Source organism: Heptranchias perlo, chromosome 17 (genome assembly GCF_035084215.1).
Source record: "Heptranchias perlo isolate sHepPer1 chromosome 17, sHepPer1.hap1, whole genome shotgun sequence".
NCBI lineage: Eukaryota > Metazoa > Chordata > Chondrichthyes > Hexanchiformes > Hexanchidae > Heptranchias > Heptranchias perlo.
Window position 1 is genome coordinate 26,121,469 of NC_090341.1, and position 25,797 is coordinate 26,147,265.

The 25,797-nt window shown below is 43.6% G+C and overlaps 1 protein-coding gene across 3 annotated transcripts in view; it reads right to left on the reverse strand.

Moving 5' to 3' along the window:
- The window catches only part of tasora (transcription activation suppressor a), a 65,693-nt gene extending 54,670 nt beyond the window's left edge, over positions 1-11,023 (reverse strand). For all 3 annotated transcript variants that reach the window (XM_067998755.1, XM_067998756.1, XM_067998754.1), the window contains exon 1: positions 10,595-11,023. In XM_067998755.1, the coding sequence (XP_067854856.1) occupies positions 10,595-10,937 (343 nt within the window). In that variant the 5' untranslated portion in view covers positions 10,938-11,023. The remainder of the gene's footprint in view (positions 1-10,594) is intronic.
- Positions 11,024-25,797: the final 14,774 nt, after the last annotated feature.

A 25,797-nucleotide genomic window follows, 5' to 3' on the forward strand; every position in this document is an offset into this window, starting at 1 on the left:
TATAGTGGCAATAACAGAGACCTGGCTCAAAGAAGGGGATTGGGTTCTTCATATTCCTGGCTACAAGGTATGCAGGAAAGATAGGGAAGGAAAGAAAGGGGGAGGGTGGCAGTATTGATCAAAGAAACTATGATAACACTGGAAAGGGATAATGTAGTTGAGGGGTTAAAGACAGAATCTATTTGGATAGAATTAAGGAACAATAGAGCTAGCTAGCTACTGGATGTATACTATAGGCCACCAAATAATGGGAAGGAGATAGAGGAGAAAATTGCAGAAAGCCAGAACTATAGGGTAGTGATAATGGGAGACTTCAATTATCCCAATATAGACTGGGATTGTAACAGTGTTACAAAGAGGTGGAGCAATTCCTGAAATGTATACTAAAGAACTTTCTTGATCTGTGTTTCCAGTCCAAAGAGGAAGAAAGCACTGCTGGATCTAGTTCTGGGGAATGAAGTGGGGCAAGTGGAGCACTTTTCAGTGGGGGAGCATTTGGGGAACACTGATCATATCATTTGGTTTAGAATCGTTATGGAAAAAGGACAAGGAACTGAACAACGGAAGGCCTTCAAGGAGGAGATGGTTCGGGTGCAGATTAGACACATCCCGACGAGGGGGAAAGGAAGAGCATCGAAAGCTAGAGCTCACTGAAATTAACCCTCCTCCAGTTAAGTATTTTTACACTTGATTGTTCCTTGTCCTTTTTCCATAACGATTCTAAACCAAATGATATGATCAGTGTTCCCCAAATGCTCCCCCACTGAAAAGTGCTCCACTTGCCCCCCTGGTGGACTGGAATCAAAAATTGGTAGGCAAAACAGTAACTGAACAACGGAAGGCCTTCAAGGAGGAGATGGTTCGGGTGCAGATTAGACACATCCCGACGAGGGGGAAAGGAAGAGCATCAAAAGCTAGAGCTCCCTGGGTGACTAAAGATCTAGAGATTAAAATGAAACAGGAAAAGGAGGCTTATGACAAATGTAAGGTTTATAAAATACAGTGGAGAACCAAGCTAAATACAGAAAGTACAGAGGAGATCTAAAAAAGGGAACAAGAGGGACAAAAAGAGAGTATGAGAATAGATTAGCAGCTAACATAAAAGGGAGCCCAAAGTCTTTTGGGTAAAAGGGTGGTCAAAGGAAGGGTGGAGCCAATTAGGAACAAAAAAAAATCTTCTTGTGGAGGCAAAGGGTATGGTTGAAATACCAAATGAATACTTTGCATCGGTCTTCACTAAAGAGGATGTTGCCAATGTAGAAGTAAAGAAGGTAATAGCGATATTGGATAGGATAAAAATGAGGTACTTAAAAGGTTGGTGGTTCTGAAAGTAGAAAAGTCACCTGGTCCAGCTAGGTTACTGAGGGAAGTAAAGGTAGATATTTCAGAGGCTCTGGCCACAATCTTCCAATCCTCCTTAGATATTGGGGCGGTGCCAATGGACTGGAGGATTGCAAATGTTACACCCCTGTTCCATAACAGGAAAGAGGGATAAAGTCGGCAATAACAGGCCAGTCAGCATAACATCAGTGATGGGGAAACTTTGAGATACAATAACGCTAGACAAAATTTATTGGCACTTTGAAAATATATGAACGTCAGCACAGATTTTTTAAAAAAGGAAAATTGTGTTTCACTAACTTGAGTTCCTTGATGAAGTAACGGAGCGGGTTGATGAGAGTTGATGTGTATGTGGACTTTCGAACAGCATTTGATAAAGTACTACATAATAGACTTGTTAGCAAAATTAAAGCCCACGGGATAAAAGGAACAGTGGTAGCGTGGATACAATTAGCTAAGGGACAGAAAGCGGAGTGTAGTGGTGAATGGTTGTTTTTCAGACTGGAGGGAAGCTCTTTTGAAGAGCTGGAACAGGCACGATGGGCCAAATGGCGGCCTCCTCCGCAGTACCCGTTATACTATGATACAGTGAGGTTCCCAGGGATCAATATTCCAGATAGATATATATTACACATATAAACACATGACCTGGACTTGGGTCCGGGTACAATTTCAAAGATTTCAGATGACACGAAACTCGAAAATGTGGTAAACAATGTAGAGGATAGTAACAGACTTCAGGAGGACATAGACTGGTGAAATGGGCAGGCACACGGCAGATGAAATTTAATGCTAAGAAATATGAAATTATACATTTTGGTAGGAAGAATGGGGAGAGGCAATATAAACCAAATGGTACAATTTTTTAAAGGGGGTGCAGGAACATAGACCTGGGATGTATGTACACAAATCTTTGAAGGTGGCAGGACAAGTTGAGAAGGCTGTTAAAAAAGCATATGGGATCCTGGGCTTTATTAACAGAGGCTCAGGGTACAAAAACATGGAAGTTATGCTAAATCTTTATTAAAAAAAACACTGGTTAGGCCTCAGCTAGAGTATTGTGTTCAGTTCTGGGCACCACACTTTAGAAACGTGGTCAAGGCCTCAGAGAGGGCGCAGAAGAGATTTATTAGAATGGTACCGGTGATGAGGGACTTCGGATATGTGGAGAGACTGGAGAAGCTGGGGTTGTTCTCCTTAGAACAGAGAAGGTTAAGGGGAGATTTGATAGAAGTGTTCAAAATCATGCACGGTTTTGACAGAGCAAAAAAAGAGAAACTGTTTCCAGTGGCGGACAAGTCTGTACAGAGACAACATAAGGAAACTTTTATTAAAAAAAACGCAGCAAGCTGCAATGGTATAGAATGCGCTGCCTGAAAGGGTGGCGGAAGCAGATTCGATAGCAACTTTCAAAAGGGAATTGGACAAATACTTGAAGGGAAAAATTTACAGGGTTATGGGGAAAGAACAGGGGAATGGGATTAATTGGATAGCTCTACCGAAGAGCTGGCACAGGCACAATGGGCCAAATGGCCTCCTTCTGTGCGGTGTCATATTACTATGATACTAACCTCTTTTTGGAATCAAGACTCCAAGTTCCTAGGATATGCCATCGTACCTTTAACAGAACAGCTTAATAATGGATTTAAAAAGCTCTTCAGCCAAATGTGAAGATTGCCAAAAAGACAAGCAGATTCGATTAAATTCCTGTTGGTGCAAAACTGGCACACAAGTTTCCTGTAATTTGGTACTAACTGGCAGTCTCACTCAGAATTCTCAGAGGGGTGATCCTGAGAAATATGGAGTTATTATATTACTGGGGCAACGCAGAAGAACCCCGATTTTATATTTTCACCTCTTCTACACTGGACAAAGAAAATGGTTTGGATATTCCTCAACTTAATCATAAAATTGACCCCTTCCCTAAAAGCTCATAGAAATGAAGCTATAAGGGAAAACAGGCTCATTACTGATAGCGATACAACAGACTTCTGAATGAACATTACTTGAAATTATTAATCATGCCATTCTGAAGCTTACTATTTTTGGATCTTCCTCATCCATTTAACAATATTCAAAATCTTGAGTAGGGCACACACTTCCTATTTACAAACTTTAATTCCTGTTGCCACGATTTTTCATCATGATTTTCTGTCAACGACACCAGTGTCAGTTTTTTCCTTTAATTTTGCTATGTGAACCATCATGATGCAACTGCAGATTCTGGCCACTAGATGGCCAAAGAAGGCGCTTCTGAAGTCTCCCTCCCAACTGTCATTTGTATATATGGAAAAAAACATTAACCAATAGTAGGCAACATCATGGTCAACATGCTAGTCCTTTTTATAAAAACTTGCCTCAACTCAGGTCAACAAAAGCATTTCACCAACCAAGACTAGCTAACAAGCTTCTGCCAATACAAACATATGAATTAAGAGCAGAAGACGACCATTTGGCCCCTCGAGCCTGCTCTGCCATTTGGTAAGATCATGGCTAATATGATTGAGACCTCAACTCTACTTTCTCGTCTACCTAATATAATCTTTGACTCCCTTGTTAATCAGGAATGCTGTTTTGTAGCCAACTGCTTAAATGTACTGCCCCCACTGCACAAGCCAAGATCAAAATTTACCACGTAGGGTATTCATCATGAAGCTTCCCTATCTTTATGGTCGGCTGTGTCAATATACCACACTGTATTGCACCGTACCACTGGAGTACTTTGAATTGAAGTAGTGCTCATGAAAACGTAAGCTACAGCAATTTGTATTCCAATATCCTTAGGCTCTTTAGAAAAAGGAATCTTTGCAGCCATACAAACGTCCTAAAAGTAACGTACTATTTTTGAAGGTGGCAGGACAAATTGATATGGCTGTTAAAAAAAAAATGGGATCCTTTGCTTTATAAATAGAGATATAGGCAAGGAAGTTATACTAAACAGTTGTAAATGACTGGTTAGGCCTTACCTAGAGTGGTGTGTCCAATCTGGGCACCAAACTTTAGGAAGGTTGTCAAGGCCTTGGAGAGAGTGCAGAGGAGATTTACTAGAATGGTATTAGGGTTGAGGGACTTTGGTTATGTGCAGAGACTAGAGAAGCTGGAATTGTTCTCATTAGACCAGAGAAGGTTAAGCAGAGATTTAATAGAGGCGTTCAAAAGCATGAAGGGTTTTGATAGAGTAAATAAGGAGAAACTGTTTCCACTGGCAGAAGGTCAGTAACCAGGGGACACAGATTTAAGATAATTGACAAAAGTGCCAGAGGTGAGATGGGTTTTTTTTTTAAATGCAGCAAGTTATGATGATCTGGAATGCACTGCCAGAAAGGATAGTGGAAGCAGATTCGATAGTAACTTTCAAAAAGGGAATTGGATAAATACTTCAAAGGGAGAAAATTGCAGGGCTATGAGGAAAGAGCAGAGGTGGTGGGACTAATTGGCTAGCTCTTTCAATGAGCTGGCACAGGCAAGATGGGCCGAATAGCCTCCTCCTCTGCTGTATGATTCTACAAGATGGCATTTCAAATAAATTCTAAAACAACTGCAAATGGCTGGAAAGTGTGACCATCAGGTGAGAGCTCAATTGTGATGACCATGGTACATCTGAAGTCTGGAAATATTAGTGCAAAAATATTTTGCAGCTAACACTTGTGCAAAATTTGTAGTGCAATGATATAGATGTGGCAGAATTTACAGTAATGCTTGCCTAATTTAATGTTACACTCTTGTATTTCTGTACTTCAGAATCACCCATTTTATGTGTATATATATTTTTTCAGCGGCTGTAGTACATGCACCATTAATAACTGCTAACACATAAAAACAACTAACTTGCAATTATACAGCACCTTTCACGTCATGAGGACATCCTAAAGCACTTCACAGCCAAGAAGAACTTTTGAAATGAAGTCACTAATGTCAGCAAACTTGGCAGCCAATTTGCACACAGCAAGATCTCACAACAAAGCAATGAGATAAATGACCAGAAAATCTGTTTTAGTGGTGTCGGCTGAAGTAAACATTGGCCAGAAGACTGGGCGAAATCTTCTGCTTTTCTTTGAATAGTGCTAAGGGATCTTATACTTCCACCCAAGACTGACGGCACCTTGAGTTAATATCTCATCCAGAAGTCAGCATCTCCAACAGAAGAGCACTCCCTCAGTACTACACCGCAGTACCAGTCAAGATCATGTGCTCAAGTTTCTGCAGTGGAGCTGGAACCCATGACCTTATGACTCAGAAGTGTGTGCGCTACCACTGAGCCAAAGCTAACAACTATTCAGTATCGTACTAAGGCTTACAGATCTGGTGCTAGATTCAATTTCTACCTCTGCCAAGTTAATCAATATTAGCTGGGGTCAGGTGACCTTAATATGTCTTGGAAGAAAGACAAAGAAAAGATTCCTACTCACGATCACTACTAAGTCACCTTTACCGACATCCCATGAACAATAATGTGTTCAGCTACAACAGCCTCCTTAGCCAAACAGTCTGCCAACTCACTATCTAGGCTCAAACTATGAAGATCGGCCCCGTTGGCAAAGCAATGGAGGGCTATCAGCATCCACAGAACTATATCTCAGGAGTCAGTGCCTTCAAGGTCGAGGTGTGGGGTAACAGAATTCCTTTAGCTGCACACATAAAAAATATAAAGTCTTTTTTTAATCTAAAGGGTTTTTTGTTGACAGTACAAGTTCTTTGATAAATAAAACAATCCACAATTTTGTCTAGAGACTGCCTGCTTTCTCAACATCCTCCTCCAGTTCCAGTATCATTGCAGCACTGCATGAATTTAACGTGATGTAAATGGAGGAATTTAAATGGGATTGCTAGCATTATTGCTGTGCAAAAAACAGTTTAGCTCAGAACTTCTTTGCAAAATGTGCCATTTAATAATACCCAAAATAATTAGACCCAAACTTAAAACCTCAAATTATACTAGAGTCTGACATTTAATTGCAAATGAGGCTCCCTAACAGAAATAAATGATAATGAGTATCAGTGGTAATGATGCAGTTACTATAATTTTGTACCCTAAGACAATTTCCATTTTGTTACAGGATGGTATATACACAAGTGCTTCATGAGTTTAGTACTGGGTTATCATGAAGAAGCATGTTTGTAATGGGTGAGCCAGAAAGGTTTCAAAATGCCAGCAAGATCTTTTTTCTTAACATGAAGATAATGTACAAACTCTACTCATCCAGATATTTATATTCTATTGGTTGCATATATAAAGTATACTAAAGACTCCTGTTATATAATCAAATGAAGAATGCAGATCCATGGAAATAATGCATGTCAATTATATTTTATTATGCTCAATGTGTGTGGTGAAACTAACATTAAAAACAAACGTGGATCAGGTAAGAACATGGCATGCAAGAACAGAGAATTGCGTATGCTTAAAACTCACCGCATTGAAATCCAAATACCAGGCGACTGCAGTTAAAGCAAGGAGGCTTCTAGGTAGTCTTTCATTTATATAGTGGTTTCGGTCTCAAAGCACTACATACACTACTTTGAAGTGCAGTGCCTTATGTAGGTAAACGCAACACCTATTTTGCAAACAAGAACCCACAAGCAGCAATGAGATGGATGTTATTGGTTGAGGGTTGGCTTGGAAAAAAGATAACATCCTGCTCTTTTTCAAAAATAGTACCATGGGATCTTTAGCTTCTACCAGAACAGGTAAGGAGCCTTGGTTTAAAACCTCACCTTAAGGACAATATATTTGACAATGCAGCACTCCAGAATATTATGCACTTGAGCCAGGCGTGTGGCTCAAACCCACCATCTTCTGATTCAGAGGCAAAATTGGTCCAACTGAATTGTGCTGACAATTTATTGAAATGGACCCAAAATGTTCCTTTAAATCACAACCATTCAGTATACGCATATTATCCATTCATTTGAGTGGTAAAGACAATCTATGTTTCCTGTATGGTGGAAGGGTCCTCCAATTCTTGCCTCTTGCGCATCCCTGATTTTAAATCACAACACCACTGGCAGCTGTGCCTTCAGCTGCCTAGGCCCCAAGCTCTGGAATTCCCTCTTTAAACCTCTCCGCCTCTCCTCCTTTAAGACGCTCCTTAAAACCTACCTCTGCGACTCAGTGTCTAATTTTGTTTGATAACGCTCCTGTGAAGTGCCTTGGGACATTTTACTACGTTAAAGGCGCTATATAAATGCAAGTTGTTGTATGTGACCCAAAAGAATCTTACTCCACTACAATCTAAGACAAACAGTTTTCTAATTTACATTAGACTAAGAAAAAATTTCAGAAGCACTCCAATCTCAATTTAGATGCACTGGTATGATGCTGAACAACAGAATTATTGTGTTATATTTACATTGCAACAAAGTCTTGACAAATATTAGCAACATACTATGCAGCAATCTGGAAACCTTGCACTGAAAAAGTGGAATTACAAGCAAGAGCAATCATTGAACAAGACTGACTACATGAGACCACCTAAGTATTAGATAATAACCGATTAATCACATCTCAGTTGCATGGAGTAGTTTGAAAGGCTAACAAAATATCTGCTGGAAGATTGATAACTGCTTGTCTCCATCAAGAATATCCAGTAAGCAGATACATTATTGTTCAGCAACACTTCCACAAAAAAACTATACTGCATAAAACCAAATACAAAAGCTGGCTCTGGTATGTTACTGCAAGAAATTCTACCTGAACAATCAAAATATAGAGGGAGATATCCCAGCTAACATTTATCCTTCAACACCACCCAAAAATAAATCAACTGGTCATTCATCTTAATGGCCTAGAAACTGCTGGAGCTGTGCACCTCATGCAGAGTGCTGTGAATTTGATTTTTTTCCCTCACCCTTCAGAGCGTATTATTTTTGCGCCGCAAATGGCCAGAAACGCAAATTGATAATGGCGCGGGGGGGGGGGGGGGGGGGGGTCAACTGGGACCCCGTAAGTGTCGGGTTCAACTGCCTATCTCCTTAGCCAATGAAATTTAAGGCCAGAGAAAGGAGGAGAGATTGACAGAAGAAAATAGGGTGAATGAGTCAAATAAGATAGAGAGAAAGAGAGGGAAAGAAAGATTGGGTGGAGAGCAAAAAGACAAGGAAATTAAAAATAATTTTTTAAAAAAACCTCTAGGAACAATTTACAACACGCACAAGTGAGACTCCAGTTTCAAATATTCCTTTTCTGGGCCTCCATGGTTGAGTTACGTATCAGGACCATAAATCACATCATTAACAGGGTCCTTACAACATGAAATACCAGCCCTAAATGTCTGCAGTGGGATTCATTTGTATTTACGGCTCAAATCCAGCAATTTCTTCATGGCGAGCTCCCATTTTTACAAGGCTAACAGCAGAGCGTAGCACGTTGTACAGCAAATTGTGACAAATCATAACTCATTGTGTACATCTCGTCCTAAGCACAAATTGCTGGGGTTTTTTTAAGCACAAACAGCAGGCGCTGTGAACTCGCCATTATTTTTCCAGCAATTTCTGGGCCATTGTTGCTGTGGGCCTTACCATACATAAACTGGTTGCCAAGTTTACCTCTGAAGTGACTTTCACTGAAGTGCTTTTGGACATCGAGGATATGGCAGGTGTTACATGAGCGCAAATCTGTCCTTTATTTACACTGTTGCCAAGGTGGGCAGCAACATATCATTAAAGTTTAATCCATTTGGATCCTGTGAAATTTAATCAGGTAACTCGGAAAATAATAAGGAAATTTATGGTTTCTTTTCTAGAACCCAGCCCATCCAGTAGTAAGAGTCACTGATAATTTACCTCAGAAATGCAAATTTGCAGTCATGTTGCACTATGGACATAATGAAGCAAAATAAACCTCCATTACATTTTATCATCGTGACCAACTGGTAAGACCTAGGCAACCATAAAAGCCAGTAAGTCCCTATACCTGTAGGTGTACTTTTACACATTATACTTGACTAGTTGCAGAAAGTTCCAGTTATTTACTCCAAATGGATATTAACTCAGAGCTCCTAAGCACTTAACCTCACCCACACTATGTCCAAGACCACCATCATTCAGTAGTCAGTACAGGACATGGGTAATCTAAAGATAATGGTTTCCCATCTTTAGATAGTGATTACAGCAAAAGAACCAGAGGAGCGATGGAGAATTCCTTTTTACATAGCAATTTATGATGATCTGGAATGCACTGCCTAAAAGGATGGAGGAAGCAGATTCTATAGTAACTTGCAAACAGGAATGAAACATATATTTGAAAAGGAAAAATTTGAACAGCTATGGGGAAAGAATGGGACTAATTGGATAGCTCTTTCAAAGAGCTGGCACAGGTAGGATGGGCTGAACAGCCTCCATCTGTGCGGTATGATTTCAAGAACAGAATAGAATCACTTTCTTCAAGAGGCTTGTGTCAACTGTACAGAACACATTATGGCTCTAAGCCCATATCTAACTTCAGAAGTATTCTGTAGTATAACTACATCTTGTATAGCACTGATGTGACAAAGGAGTTTATCACCCAAATTACAAACCAGTTGCACTGCCTCTTCCTTAATGCAATACACCACTGAAATGCAGCGTTAAAAAACTAGTGACATCACAAATTTGATACAAATAAGTAAAATAACACTACTAGTATCATATCCAAATTTAGACAATTCAGATGGCATTTGGGAATGCAAAACTTCAAAATGAAGGAGCTATTTTCAAGAATATAGTCGTTCTGCAATATTTAACTCAAGAACCACTTGCTTCCAGGGTCTTCCACCAAACCCAAAACCCTACATAAGGCTGGGACGGACTATCCCAACTCATATGGTCGGATTAACAAGAACAAAGAAAATGGATGTTCTGCCAAACAAAACCGAGTTAAAGTGGGTCAGTAATACCCCCATTTTCCATTGCATCGATGTGGATGAAGAAGAAATCTGAAGTGCGAGTAAACAGACAAGAGTCTATCCACAAGACCTTGCATAAATGCAAGTACGAACGCCCCATAGGGTTGGAGATACAATGACGGTCTGGTCAGGTAACCGTAACAAGTACCGAATTCCACATTTCTGACCACAGACCACATGCTGGCCTTGCGGTCCACTTACCTGTTATAAGAGCCAGAAGTAGAAACAAAGATTGAGTATTGATTTTCTTATTTGCTAACATTCCCTATCAAAAATGGTTTCCAACCACTTTCCAGCAAGAGGCAAATGAATTAGAATTCATGGATAGCATCAAGAAGCAAACAGCGCTGTGTGTTAAGAGAGCAAAGCACCTTTCTTTTCTTTGTTCTTCTTAGGGATCTGAAAACTCTTCCGAACAAGATCTTCGGTGGTTTTCTGAACGGCTGAGGCTCCGTGCTCCTCGCTTTCTGCAGCGAATTCGTTAGGAGCCGCAGCCGTGTCCGCTCGGAGCAGCCCGGGGGCGCTTCCTGCCAGCGGCCCGTTCGTTTGTTCGCCATTTTGTTGTTTGGATTTCGACGCGTTTCGGAGGAGAGATGATGATGGCTTCGCCCTGCCAGCAGCTCCAACCCCGCTCTCACTACTCGGGTGCCTCTCCCGACTGTCTCCTCTCAAAGTCGGGGCTCGTTTCTCCTCAATGTCGCTGTGAGAAGCCATTTTACTGGCGTGAGAGCGGTTCTGTGTGTTTGTGTTGTAGCGCGGCCCAGTTGCTTAATGTCCCTGCGCCATGCTCCCTATGTCTCCTCTCCTTCCACTCCAGCGGCATCCGCGCACGGGGAGGCGGGGCTACGCGGCCCAGCGGCCAATTAATGAGCGCCTCGCTGCGCACTTATATAAAAGGCGCGGGTGGCGAAAGGAGGTCATTATTTGAACAGCCATCCAAGGTTGGAATAATTCAGCAACTCTTCAGCAAAAAAAAGGGAGAAATAATCCAGCAGTTCATTATCAGAAAATAATCGAAAGAAATATCAAAGTAATAATCTATCAGAAAATAATCCATGACAGTACTGTGGTATCACCAAAATGAAAATCCAGAGCAGCAAAACCGAAACAATATCACCAGAGTAATAACCAAGTAACCCCTGAAGAGAAAATACTCCAGGTTACATCGAAGCAATATCACCAAAACAGTAACCAAGCAGCTGTCTATCAAAAAGTAATTCAGGATTGTAACACTAAAATAGCAATACAACAGTTCCCTATAAGAAAATAATGTTGGGCAGCAACACCAGAGCAATAATTCACCAGCAATCTATGAGAAAATAATCCAGGTAGCCCTACCAGAGTAATAATCTAGTAGCTCCAGGCCAGAAAATAATCTAAAGCAACAACAGAATAATCTTCCAGGTTGTCAACAGAAGAGCAAGTAAATGTAAGATAATTTGCTGTTGAGCCCCCTATCAAAACCTGGGTATAACCTAGCAGCTCTTTATCAAAATAATCCAGGTTGGCAATAATTTACATTTATATAGTGCCTTTCATTTGCAACAAAATGTCCCCAGATGCTTTATAGGGCAAGTATTGGACAAGAAACAGGAAGTAGGAAAGAAGTTAGAAGAGATGACTAAAGGCACAGTTTGATGAGGTGAGTTTTGAGGAGACTTTTGTAAGTAGGGAGAGAGGCAGCAGGGGTAAAGAATCCCAGAATGCAGGGGCATGACGGTGAAGCCTCTACTACAAAGATGAAGTGGAAAAGGAGGACAGAGTCAGATAATCAGGGGGTCTGAATTGGGTCACAAGATCAAATGCTAATTATGGATGAGGAAGACCATTTGGCCAATTGCAGTTCATCCATCCAGAATGACGCTAAAGTGCCTAATTGGTACTTTAAAAATTCCAAGGTTTTCACCTCACTACTGCATCTGAGAGTGCATTCTATGTGATCACTCTTTGAAGAAAAAAACTTCTTGATATCAGTCCTAAATGTGCCCTTTACTGGTTTGAATGTGACACATTGTCCCACTCTCACAATTTAATTTAAAGTAATTTTCAAGATTTACCTTTCCCATACCATTTACAATCTATAAGATCACCTCTCAGACTCTTCCTTTCCAGGCCAAGAAGTCCAAGTTTCTCCACTCTTCATTACTCAGACCTCTAAGGCTGGAGATCAGCCTTGTGGCTTTTCTTTACACTGCCTTAATGTTTGATTTTTATTTTATTTATTTTCGGGATGTGGAAATTGCTGGCAAGGCTGGCATTTATTGCCCATCCCTACTTGCCCTGAGAGATTGTTGGTGGGACTTATTTTTTGTATAGAAATGATTTTGGATTAATTTATATTAAGATGATGCTGTTAAGTTAAATTCAGCACATAAGGCGTTAAATCTTAAGACTGTTCAAAAGCACTGATATCTAATAACTTTAGACATGAATTGTAAATCTCACACTTTTCTGATGTAGATTGTAGAAAAGGGGCAAAAGACTTCTCTAATACCCTTTGGTTTAGATTTCTTATATAATTTACGGCTTTGGTTTTTCCAATCCAACAATTTTGCAAGAGAAATAATTCAGCAGTTCACTGACAGATCTGAGGATTTGCCCTGCTTCAGAGCATGAGAATCTCTACTGTGATATTAAAATTCTTGCATATGGTGCACATATCCTGTTCGCAACCCTTACTTCCTGTTGTCATGCTTTTTAGGTCAAAATTTATAATTAAAAATCCTACATTAACATGCCAACATTTTATATTGGAATGATCCCTATGTCGACACCCTGTCACATTGTAGTTGCAGGTCTCTGACAATTAGGTGATAATGTTGCTTGTCAGGTAACCCAGGTTTAAGGATGTTTTCTGAAAAAGGCGAGGGTGTGAAGGGTTATGGAAAAGGTTAGTTAGCAAGGGTTAAGGACATAGTGAAAACTGCTGAGCACCGTATATGCTGACTGCTGCAATGAGCAGACGTCCCTTATCTGAGTAACAGGACTGGCATATTTCCTTATGCCTGCCTTTGCAAGGCTGACTCATTGTCTTTGTTTGATACCAACTTGCAATGTGATTAACCACTAACTAGGTCATCTGCTTCTAACACTATCTTCCTGTGTGAACTGTCTTGACGACCGTTGCTTCCGTCCTGTCTCTCCTGCACTGTCTGGTTCTATTAGACATGATGTGGAGATGCCGGTGATGGACTGGGGTGGACAAATGTAAGGAATCTTACAACACCAGGTTATAGTCCAACAGTTTTATTTGAAAATCACAAGCTTTCGGAGGCTTTCTCCTTCGTCAGGTGAGTGTGGGAATCCTTGAAGGTTACCGCATATATATTCAGAGAACAATGCCTGGTGATTACAGATAATCTTTCCAACTGCCCGTTGTCAAGGCAATCAGACAGAGAGACAGTACATACAGGGCTACTGAATATACAAACGGTCCGAACCCAAAGACAGAGAGAGAGAGAGAGAGAGAAACATCCAAAAGGAAGGGAAAGAGAGAGAATGACCAGTTGTATTAAAAACAGATAACTCTTTTTTCGCTGGTGGGGTTACGTGTAGCGTGACATGAACCCAAGATCCCGGTTGATGCCGTCCTCATGGGTGCAGAACTTGGCTATCAATTTCTGCTCGACGATTTTGCGTTGTCGTGTGTCTCGAAGGCCGCCTTGGAGAACGCTTACCCGAAGATCGGTGGCTGAATGTCCTTGACTGCTGAAGTGTTCCCCGACTGGGAGGGAACCCTCCTGTCTGGCGATTGTTGCGCGGTGTCCGTTCATCCATTGTCGCAGTGTCTGCATGGTCTCGCCAATGTACCATGCTCCGGGGCATCCTTTCCTGCAACGTATGAGGTAGACAACGTTGGCCGAGTCACAGGAGTATGAACCATGTACCTGGTGGGTGGTGTCCTCTCGTGTGATGGTGGTATCTGTGTCGATGATCTGGCATGTCTTGCAGAGGTTGCCGTGGCAGGGTTGTGTGGTGTCGTGGACGCTGTTTTCCTGAAAGCTGGGTAATTTGCTGCGAACGATGGTCTGTTTGAGGTTGGGTGGCTGTTTGAAGGCGAGTAGTGGAGGCGTGGGGATGGCCTTAGTGAGGCGTTCGTCGTCATCGATGACATGTTGAAGGCTGCGGAGAACATGGCATAGTTTCTCCGCTCCAGGGAAGTACTGGACGACGAAGGGTACTCTGTTGGTTGCGTCCCGTGTTTGTCTTCTGAGGAGGTCTATGCGATTTTTCGCTGTGGCCCGTTGGAACTGTCGATCGACGAGTCGAGCGTCATATCCCGTTCTTACGAGGGCGTCTTTCAGCGTCTGTAGGTGTCCATCGCGTTCCTCCTTGTCTGAGCAGATCCTGTGTATTCGCAGGGCCTGTCCATAGGGGATGGCCTCTTTGACGTAGTTAGGGTGGAAGCTGGAAAAGTGGAGCATCGTGAGGTTGTCCTTGGGCTTGCAGTAGAGTGAGGTGCTGAGGTGCCTGTCTTTGATGGAGATCCGTGTGTCCAAGAAAGAAACCGATTCTGAGGAGTAGTCCATGGTGAGTTTGATGGTGGGATGGAACTTGTTGATGTTATCGTGTAGTCTCTTCAGTGATTTTTCGCCGTGGGTCCAAAGGAAGAAAATGTCGTCGATGTATCTGGTGTATAGCGTTGGTTGGAGGTCCTGTGCAGTGAAGAAGTCCTGCTCGAACTTGTGCATGAAAATGTTGGCGTATTGGGGTGCGAATTTGGTCCCCCATTAGAAGTATATTGCTGATCTGTCTGGCCCTGCTAAATAGATTACTAGTGGTCATGTGTCTTTGGGGGATGTGCTGGCTTGCACATTTGCCCAAATTAGGCAAGCATGATGAAACAAGAAGGAAGTAGTTTATGTGATAATATATAAGGATGAGATTTGGTAGAGAAGTTAAGCAGCTTGAAGTACCTGGACTAGAGGTAAGACTGGAGGACTGGGTTATCCCAATGAGCTGTTTGCTTGAGACATATGGACGTATGTATTTTCTGCTTGCTGATTGTAATTAACATCTGAAATGAAGAAAGTCGATCACTGATACCAGAGTCTGAATCTGATGATTATTTAAGATATCAAGACGATATCTTACATTGCTGTCTTCTGGACTCCCCAAACATTGGCCTGGTAACAAAGCAATTTCATTTACTTAAATGCTAATCAAATGCTAATGTATGTTTTAGTATCCCGCTGCCAAATTTGGCATAAACTAGGCGGTGCATGCGGATCTACATCGGCCTAACCAGAGGTTTTAAAGGGACCGCAGCAGGCCGCCAAAGAATAGGGCTCTGACTGCTACTTTTATGCAGCTGAGACCCAAGGCCCAATTTGGAGCGAGCCTCAGATCAACGTCGGGCATGCATTCCAGGCGCAAAACCAATTTCTCGGTCATTCATTCTTTTGCTTTGTGCTAGAAATATGAAACTTGTATCAGGAATCCTGCAAACACAGAAAACCATGAGATATTGGAGAAGAGAAGGTTCAGCAATGATTTTATAGAAGTATTCAAGATCCTGAAGAATATAGGCAAGATAAATTTCAGTATGCTTAACATAAACACAGATTCTACAACAAGAGGCCATCGCCTCCAAATTTGAGGAGGGAAGGTAAAAAGACAAATCAGATTTAACCACTTTATGCAGTTGATTGTATCAGCACATTCAAGAGATAGTTGGTTAAGTACCTGGCAAAAAGTTTGATAGAGGGATATTGTGGGATATAGTATTTCCTAGATACAGGGACTAGCCAGACAGACTGCAGTAGTCTTTTCTGGTCTTGTATGTTCCTTTGTTCCTCCTCACATCTAGAATCAGAGGTGAGGATGGAGGATGCGGAGGAACAAGGTTAGAGAAGAAAGTTAGTGGTGGTGAAGGGGAGTTTAGTGATAAGTCATGGGAGGATTTGGCCACTAAGAGAAAGAGGTGCTATTCCTTGAGGTTGTTAAGTCACATTTGGCCATGGACAGCCAGGCTGATTATATGCTATGTGCATTCTTGTCTCTGACTCACAGACTTAGGAATCTGGAGGTAGTTTTTTAGCCAAGTGGCATGCTGGCAGAAGGAGACCGTCTGGGATTTGATAGGAATGAGGATTTGAAAGATTATTGGAAAATAGTTATTTAGCAGATCACTTGAGGTTTCAATTTGAGTACATGAAGCAGGTAAGAGGAGTGAAAAAGCAGGAGGGGGGATTAGGAGGTGACATATGGTGAAAGAAACTAAGTGATGACTGGAGGTGGACCTGTGGTCTTGAAGTTAGTGGGCCTTGTGTGATAGCAATGTCCAGGGGGTGGTTGTCAATGTTGGTTGGGAGGGTTGTGCGGAGTGTGAGGTTGAGAGAGGAAAGGAGAGGGGTCAGGTACAGGTTGAAGACACTAAGGATGGGGAGTTGCTCAGTGAGGACAGGAGCAAGCAAATTTCAGCAAGGAAAGCACAAGGGGGAGCTGGGGCAGTAATTGGAGAGATGGGAAGGGTGTTTGGAGAATGAGGTGTTTAATTGAGTGAAAGATGCTGAAGAAATATGTGGACATGCCAAAATGAGATTTGGCGGTTTGGGTAGGCTATTTGGTAGAACGTGTAACTGGTCAGAGTTTCTTTGGTAAGGGGGGAGATTTTGCTCTCTCCACATATCCTAATATCTTTCTCTGCTTTAAATATTTATTCATTTTTCCCTTAAAAGGTGCAATGGTGTCTGCCTCATCTACTTCATGTGGCAAAGCATTCTATGCTCCAACAACTCTACAATATAACATGCTTTTTTTTTTTATTCGTTCACGGGATGTGGGCGTCGCTGGCAAGGCCGGCATTTATTGCCCATCCCTAATTGCCCTCGAGAAGGTGGTGGTGAGCCGCCTTCTTAAACCGCTGCAGTCCGTGTGGTGACGGTTCTCCCACAGTGCTGTTAGGAAGGGAGTTCCAGGATTTTGACCCAGCGACAATGAAGGAACGGCGATATATTTCCAAGTCGGGATGGTGTGTGACTTGGAGGGGAACGTGCAGGTGGTGTTGTTCCCATGCGCCTGCTGCCCTTGTCCTTCTAGGTGGTAGAGGTCGCGGGCTTGGGAGGTGCTGTCGAAGAAGCCTTGGCGAGTTGCTGCAGTGCATCCTGTGGATGGTGCACACTGCAGCCACAGTGCGCCGGTGGTGAAGGGAGTGACTGTTTAGGGTGGTGGATGGGGTGCCAATCAAGCGGGCTGCTTTATCTTGGATGGTGTCGAGCCTCTTGAGTGTTGTTGGAGCTGCACTCATCCAGGCAAGTGGAGAGTATTCCATCACACTCCTGACTTGTGCCTTGTAGATGGTGGAAAGGCTTTGGGGAGTCAGGAGGTGAGTCATTCGCCGCAGAATACCCAGCCTCTGACCTGCTCTCGTAGCCACAGTATTTATATGGCTGGTCCAGTTAAGTTTCTGGTCAATGGTGACCCCCAGGATGTTGATGGTGGGGGATTCGGCGATGGTAATGCCGTTGAATGTCAAGGGGAAGTGGTTAGACTCTCTGTTGTTGGAGATGGTCATTGCCTGGCACTTATCTGGCGCGAATGTTACTTGCCACTTATGAGCCCAAGCCTGGATGTTGTCCAGGTCTTGCTGCATGCAGGCTCGGACTGCTTCATTATCTGAGGGGTTGCGAATGGAACTGAACACTGTGCAGTCATCAGCGAACATCCCCATTTCTGACCTTATGATGGAGGGAAGGTCATTGATGAAGCAGCTGAAGATGGTTGGGCCTAGGACACTGCCCTGAGGAACTCCTGCAGCAATGCCCTGGGGCTGAGATGATTGGCCTCCAACAACCACTACCATCTTCCTTTGTGCTAGGTATGACTCCAGCCACTGGAGAGTTTTCCCCCTGATTCCCATTGACTTCAATTTTACTAGGGCTCCTTGGTGCCACACTCGGTCAAATGCTGCCTTGATGTCAAGGGCAGTCACTCTCACCTCACCTCTGGAATTCAGCTCTTTTGTCCATGTTTGGACCAAGGCTGTAATGAGGTCTGGAGCCGAGTGGTCCTGGCGGAACCCAAACTGAGCATCGGTGAGCAGGTTATTGGTGAGTAAGTGCCGCTTGATAGCACTGTCGACGACACCTTCCATCACTTTGCTGATGATTGAGAGTAGACTGATGGGGCGGTAATTGGCCGGATTGGATTTGTCCTGCTTTTTGTGGACAGGACATACCTGGGCAATTTTCCACATTGTCGGGTGGATGCCAGTGTTGTAGCTGTACTGGAACAGCTTGGCTAGAGGCGCAGCTAGTTCTGGAGCACAAGTCTTCAGCACTACAGCTGGGATGTTGTCAGGGCCCATAGCCTTTGCTGTATCCAGTACACTCAGCCGTTTCTTGATATCACGTGGAGTGAATCGAATTGGCCGAAGACTGGCTTCCGTGATGGTGGGGATATCGGGAGGAGGCTGAGATGGATTATCCACTCGGCACTTCTGGCTGAAGATGGTTGCAAACGCTTCAGCCTTGTCTTTTGCACTCACGTGCTGGACTCCGCCATCATTGAGAATGGGGATGTTTGCAGAGCCTCCTCCTCCCGTTAGTTGTTTAATTGTCCACCACCATTCACGACTGGATGTGGCAGGACTGCAGAGCTTTGATCTGATCCGTTGGTTGTGGAATCGCTTAGCTCTGTCTATAGCATGTTGCTTCCGCTGTTTAGCATGCATGTAGTCCTGAGTTGTAGCTTCACCAGGTTGGCACCTCATTTTTAGGTACGCCTGGTGCTGCTCCTGGCATGCTCTTCTACACTCCTCATTGAACCAGGGTTGATCCCCTGGCTTGTTGGTAATGGTAGAGTGAGGAATATGCCGGGCCATGAGGTTACAGATTGTGCTGGAATACAATTCTGCTGCTGCTGATGGCCCACGGCGCCTCATGGATGCCCAGTTTTGAGCTGCTAGATCTGTTCTGAATCTATCCCATTTAGCACGGTGGTAGTGCCACACAACACGTTGGATGGTGTCCTCAGTGCGAAGACGGGATTTCATCTCCACGAGGACTGTGCGGTGGTCACTCCTACCAATACTGTCATGGACAGATGCATTTGCGACAGGTAGATTGGTGAGGACGAGGTCAAGTAAGTTTTTCCCTCGTGTTGGTTCGCTCACCACCTGCCGCAGGCCCAGTCTAGCAGCTATGTCCTTCAGGACTCGGCCAGCTCGGTCAGTAGTGGTGCTACCGAGCCACTCTTGGTGATGGACATTGAAGTCCCCCACCCAGAGTACATTTTGTGCCCTTGCTACCCTCAGTGCTTCCTCCAAGTGGTGTTCAACATGGAGGAGGACTGATTCATCAGCTGAGGGAGGACGGTAGGTGGTAATCAGCAGGAGGTTTCCTTGCCCATGTTTGACCTGATGCCATGAGATTTCATGGGGTCCGGAGTCAATGTTGAGGACTCCCAGGGCCACTCCCTCCTGACTGTATATCACTGTACCGCCACCTCTGGTGGGTCTGTCCTGCCGGTGGGACAGGACATACCCAGGGATGGTGATGGAAGAGTCTGGGACGTTGGCTGAAAGATATGATTCTGTGAGTATGGCTATGTCAGGCTGTTGCTTGACTAGTCTGTGGGACAGCTCTCCCAATTTTGGCACAAGTCCCCAGATGTTAGTAAGGAGGACCTTGCAGGGTCGACTGGGCTTGGTGTTTTGCCGTTGTCGTGTCCGGTGCCGGGTGGTCCGTCCGGTTTTATTCTTATTATGACTTTTCGTAGCGAGATTTTACAACTGAGTGGCTTGCTAGGCCATTTCAGAGGGCAATTAAGAATCAACCACATTGCTGTGGGTCTGGAGTCACATATAGGCCAGACCGGGTAAGGGCGGCAGGCTTCCTTCCCTAAAGGACATTAGTGAACCAGATGGGTTTTTACGACAATCCGGTAGTTTCATGGCCATCATTACTGATACTAGTATTTTAATTCCAGATTTTTTATTTTAATTAATTGAATTTAATTAATTAATTGAATTTAAATTCGCCAGCTGCCGTGGCGGGATTTGAACTCATGACTCTGGATTTTAGTCCAGGCCTCTGGATTACTCGCCCAGTTACATAACCACTATGCTACAGTTATAGAAGATTGCTAACAACATCTGCAAGATCTCTGGAAGTCATGAATCCATTATCGTAAAATCAATGGACCATTTGGCCCATATACTGTTTACATAGACAGCCTATTTAAACACCTCATTATCAGAAAGAGTACAGCTTTGGCACAGAAAGGTCTTCCCGTACTCGGGGGTCTCAGAGTGAATTCCAGTGATTGGAACCAAGGCGGCTGAAGACTCTACCATCAACAGTGGGACAAAAGTCATGAGCAGATGCACAAAACAACCACAACTTGCACTTATAAAGCGCCTTTAACATAGTCAAACATCCCAAGGCGCTTCACAAAAGCGTTATCAAACAAAATTTGACATTGAGCCATATAAGGAGATATTGGGACAGGTAACCAAAAGAGGTAGGTTTTAAGGACATCTTAAAGAGGGAGCAAGTGGTAGAGAGGCAGAGAGGTTTAGGGAGGTAATTCCAGAGCTTAGGGCATAGGCAGCTGAAGGTACAGCCGCCAATGGTGGAGTGATTAAAATTCGGGATGCGCAAGAGGCCACAATTGGAGGACTGCAGAGATCTTGGAGGATTGTAGGGCTGGAGGAGGTTACAGAGATAGGGAGAGGCGAGACCATGGAGGGATTTGAAAACAAGGATGAGAATTTTAAAATCGAGGCGTTGCCAGACTGGGAGATAATGTAGATCAGTGAACGCAGGGATGATGGGTGAACGAGACTTGGTGCGAGAGTCAGCGGGGTGACGGGTGCAGTGAGGCTTGAGAATGTTGCAGAGATAAGGAAGGGCAAGGGCACAAAGAGATTTGGTGAGAACAAGGATTTTAAGATCAATGCTTTGGCGCTCAGGCAGCCAATGCAGATTCACGAGATAAGTGAGTGGGACATAGTGAGTGACTAATTTTGAATTTTGAACATGTTGGCGGTGGGTCGGGGGGGGGTGGCGGTTGAAGTATGGGAGGTTGACAATAAAGACTTTGGAGAAATGGCATCTGGAGGTTACAGAAGTGCAGATTTCAGCAATAGTAGGGGTGAGGCAGGAAGCATCATCGAGTTACATCGAGTCTACAGCACAGGAAGAGGCCATTCGGCCCAAATGGTGGTGTTTATGCTCCACACGAGCCTCCTCCCACCCCTCTTCATCTAACCCTATCAGGATACCCTTCCATTCCTTTCTCCCTCATGTGCTTATCTAGCTTCCCCTTAAATGCATCTATGCTATTTGCCTCAACTACTCCTTGTGGTAGTGCGTCCCACATTCTTACCACTCTCTCCTGAATTCCCTATTGGATTTATTAGTAACTATCTTATATTAATGGCCTCTATTTTTGGACTCCCCCACAAGTGGAAATATTTCTCTACATCTACCCTATCAAACCCTTTCGTTATATTGGGGGGTGTAGTTAATACAAAGGAAGAATGCGTCAAAATGCAAGAGGACATTAATAACCTTGCAGATTGGGCATATAATTGACAAATGAATTTCAATATAGTGTGAGATGGTGCATTTTGATAGGAAGAATAAGGAGGCACATATTGCTTGGATAATAAGTCTAAACAGGATAGAGGAGCAAAGGGATCTAGGGGTACAGATACACAAATCACTAAAAGTAGCTACATAGGTTAATAAGGACATAAAAAAGGCAAATCAAGCACTAGGGTTCATTTCTAGAGGGATAGAATTGAAAAGCAAAAAAGTTATGTCAAACTTGTATAGAACCTTGGTTGGACCACATTTATAGTAATGTGCACAGCTCTGGGCCTAAATTTTAACCCCATGAACAAGTGGGTTGGGGGCGGGTGGGAATGTAAAAATTGTAAAAAATTAAAACCTGACCCCAACTCGCCTCCAACCCGCCCATTTCCGGTTTTAACGGAGGCGGGACGAGGGGTTGGCGACCAACCCGCTCTTTGGAGGCAGGTCGGTCAGTGAAAACTTTCAAGGATACAAATGACAAGCTTTTTTATTTTTAACTCCCGGGGGCCATGATTCCCGGGCCTTCTGCTTCACACCATGTGAGAGGAGGCGTAAAGGCCTGATACAGCAGCTAAGCGCCTTTATCACACTGCTTGTGGGCCCGGAGGAGCAGGAGTGCTTCCCTAAAGCCCAACAAGCCTATCTGCAGCGACCACCCCCATGATCTCCGATCCCTCCCCTCCACGATCTCCGACCCCCCAATGACCGACCCCTGTTGATCCCCAGCCCCTCGATGATCCATGCCCCCCCCCCCCTTGATGGCCAACTCCGATGACTCCCGACCTCCGATGACCGACCACTGATAACCCTGACCCTTCCAATGACTGACCCCCCGATGACTCCTGACCCCCCGTGACTCCTGATCCCCCAATGACACCTGACCCCCGATGACGGACCCCCAATGATGGACCCCCGATGACGGACTCCCGATGACTGAACCCCGATGACGGACCCCCGATGACTGAACCCCGATGACCGACCTCAGATGACTGACTCCTGATGATTCCCAACCCGCGATTACTTCCGACACCTGATGACTGACCCCCGATGACCCATGACCCACCCTCGATAACCGACCCCCGATGACTCCCGACCCCTGATGATTGACTCCCCGATGACCGACCCCGATGACCCTGATGACTCCTGATCTCCGACCCCTCTGACTCCTGACCCCCAATGATCTCTGACCCTGACACCCCCCACCCCAATAATCGACCACCCCACCCATCTAAGACTTACCTGCTGGCATCCACTTCCTGGCTCTTCTCCCATCTGACTGACGGCCAGCTTGTCAATCAGGCTGTCAGGCCTGTCAACCCGTACATCCAAGTTTCCCGTCAGGAATTCCCCCGCCTCCTTCCAGCTCCAGGTTAAAATTTACCCCCTGGCCTCCATTTAATAGAGAGGATATAGAGGCATTGGAAAGGGTGCAAAAAAGATTCACAAGAATGATACCAGGGAAGGCTGAACAGACTGGAGCTCTTTTCTCTAGAAAAGGGAAGGCTGAGAAGTGACCTGATAGAGGTCTTTAAGATAGTGATAGACGTAGAGAAAATGTTTCCACTTGTGGGGGAGTCCAAAACTAGAGGTCAGAAATATAAAATAGTTGCTAATAAATCCAATAGGAGAAACTTCTTTACCCAAAGAGTGGTAAGAATGTGGAATGTGCTACCACAAGGAGTAGTTGAGGCAAATAGCATAGATGCATTTAAGGGGAAGCGAGATAAGCATATGAGTGAGAAAGGAATAGAAGAATATCCTGATAGGGTTTGATGAAGTAGGGAGGGAGGAAGCTCGTGTGGAGCATAAATGCCTGCATAGAGCGGTCGGGCCAAATGGCCTGTTTCTGTGCTGAAATTTCGATGTAACTCGGTGTAACTTTATCAGGTCACCCCTCAGCCTTCTCTTTTCTAGGAAAAGCATCCCTGCCTGTTCAGCCTTTCCTGATATGTTGAAATTCATTTGCTAATTATATGCCCATTCTGCAAGTTTATTAATGTCCGCTTGCATTTTGGTGCATACTTCCTTTGTATTAATGACACCCTCAAATTTGGTGTCATCCGCAAATTTTGAAATTGTACTTCCGAGGCAGATGCAGGTGATGTTGTGGAGTTGGAAGTAAGAGGTCTTGGTGATTGGATAGGATGTAGAATTTGGAGCTCAACCCTGGGTTGAACAGAGCATCAAGGTTTCACACTGTCTGATTCAGTCTAAGTAAGTGGCTAGAGAGGATAATAAAAGTGGGAATGGTGTTTATAGCCTTCCTGATGTTCATTTGGGGGAAATTTTAACTCATCCATGCCACGATAAGACAGGGAGTCTGACAGCAAGAAGATGGTCATTGGGTCGAATAAAATGATGGCAGGATAGAACTGGGTAACATCAGCATACACCTGACCCTGTAGATGATATCACTGAGAGGCAGCATATAGATAAGGAAGAGCAGAAGAGCCAAGAATTGATCCTAAGGGAATCTGGCAGTGATGGTGCAGAGGCAGGAAGAGATGCCATTGCTGGAGATGCACTGGCTGCATTCAGACCCGGAGGAGTGGAATCTCCTATATAAAAATATATTTGTAAAACTAGCACAAATACAACTATTACATTCAGACAGTTCTGGTTCTTGTCTTTGAAAATTAAAAAAACTAATTCTTTGAAGATTATCCACCAGAGGGCAATATCACACCATGGGGTTTTTACTACTATCAGAACGCATTGAATTCCATCCATCGCTGTTTCACTAGTTTCAATTTTTAAAATTCATTCTTGGGATACGGGCGTTGCTGGCAAAGTCGGTATTTATTGTCCGTCCCTCATTGCCCTGAGAAGGTGCTGGTGAGCCGCTTCTTGAACCGCTGCAGTTCGTGTACTGAGGGTGCTCCCGCAATTTTGTATTAGATATACGCCTATATGTACCAGCATAAATCCAGTTCAAATACAAGGTGCATATATATATTTGGAATCATTGTTGTGCTTCCTTCAGACCCTCAAGAAAGAAGACCAACTATGTGTTTCTATTGTGCTAGCTTTAATATAACAGTTGGAGCTGACACAACATGGAAATGATCTCTGGCTAACCTAGTTACCAGTGTGATTCATTCCTCCCTCAGATAGGTGAACTTATATATATATATATATATATATTTCAGTGTTTTTTATTAGGTAATGTGTATTGGACAATTTGATGTTTTGTCTGTTTTTATTTGTCAGTGAGACCTTCACTAAATCTGAATTTTATTGGTATTTCATTTGATAAAATAATGAATCACCAATTTCTCACCTACCCCTCAAAAGCTGCTGCAGCTGTCTCTTCCTCGTGAGTTTGGGCGCTGTCCCTTTGGATGTTGTGCAATAGAAACCACTTCCTTTTTAGGGATAAAAGCAGCACTGCAGACTCAAATGGCTAACTCAGATAGATTTCTAGACACAAAAGGCATCAAGGGGTATGGGGAGAGAGCGGGAATATGGTATTGCGATAGAGGATCAGCCATGATCATACTGAATGGCGGAGCAGGCTCGAAGGGCTGAATGGCCTTCTCCTGTTCCTATTTTCTATGTTTCTATGTTTCTAACAGTTGCTACCTGACATCTGTGGGGTTCACTCTCCATACTGCTCCTCTCAATTCAGGTTTTGCTGCTGGAAACTGATTGAGTGGAGCAAAGATGTCATTGCCATTGTACAACATTGAGTTCCATCAAGCAATATTCAGCTCCTGTTAATTCAAAACTATGTTTTGCTTGAAAAATTAGAATTATCCAGTAATTTGAATTAATCTGTTTAAGTAAAACAGCACAGGAGCTATTTTTTGGATGATTTCAATTCAAATTAACAGACAATTTGAATTAAGCAACTTTGAATTAAGAGGAGTAGACTGTAAATCACAACACCAACCCAACAAGGCAGAGAAATACAGGTTTCCAAATTTTAGTTTGCCAGATTTTATTGGTGTTACTGAAATAAACAATTGCTCCAAATTTGTCTTGCTGGCATTGGGCTGGGTCCCACCCTTTCCCGCAGAAGTCGTGAAAAT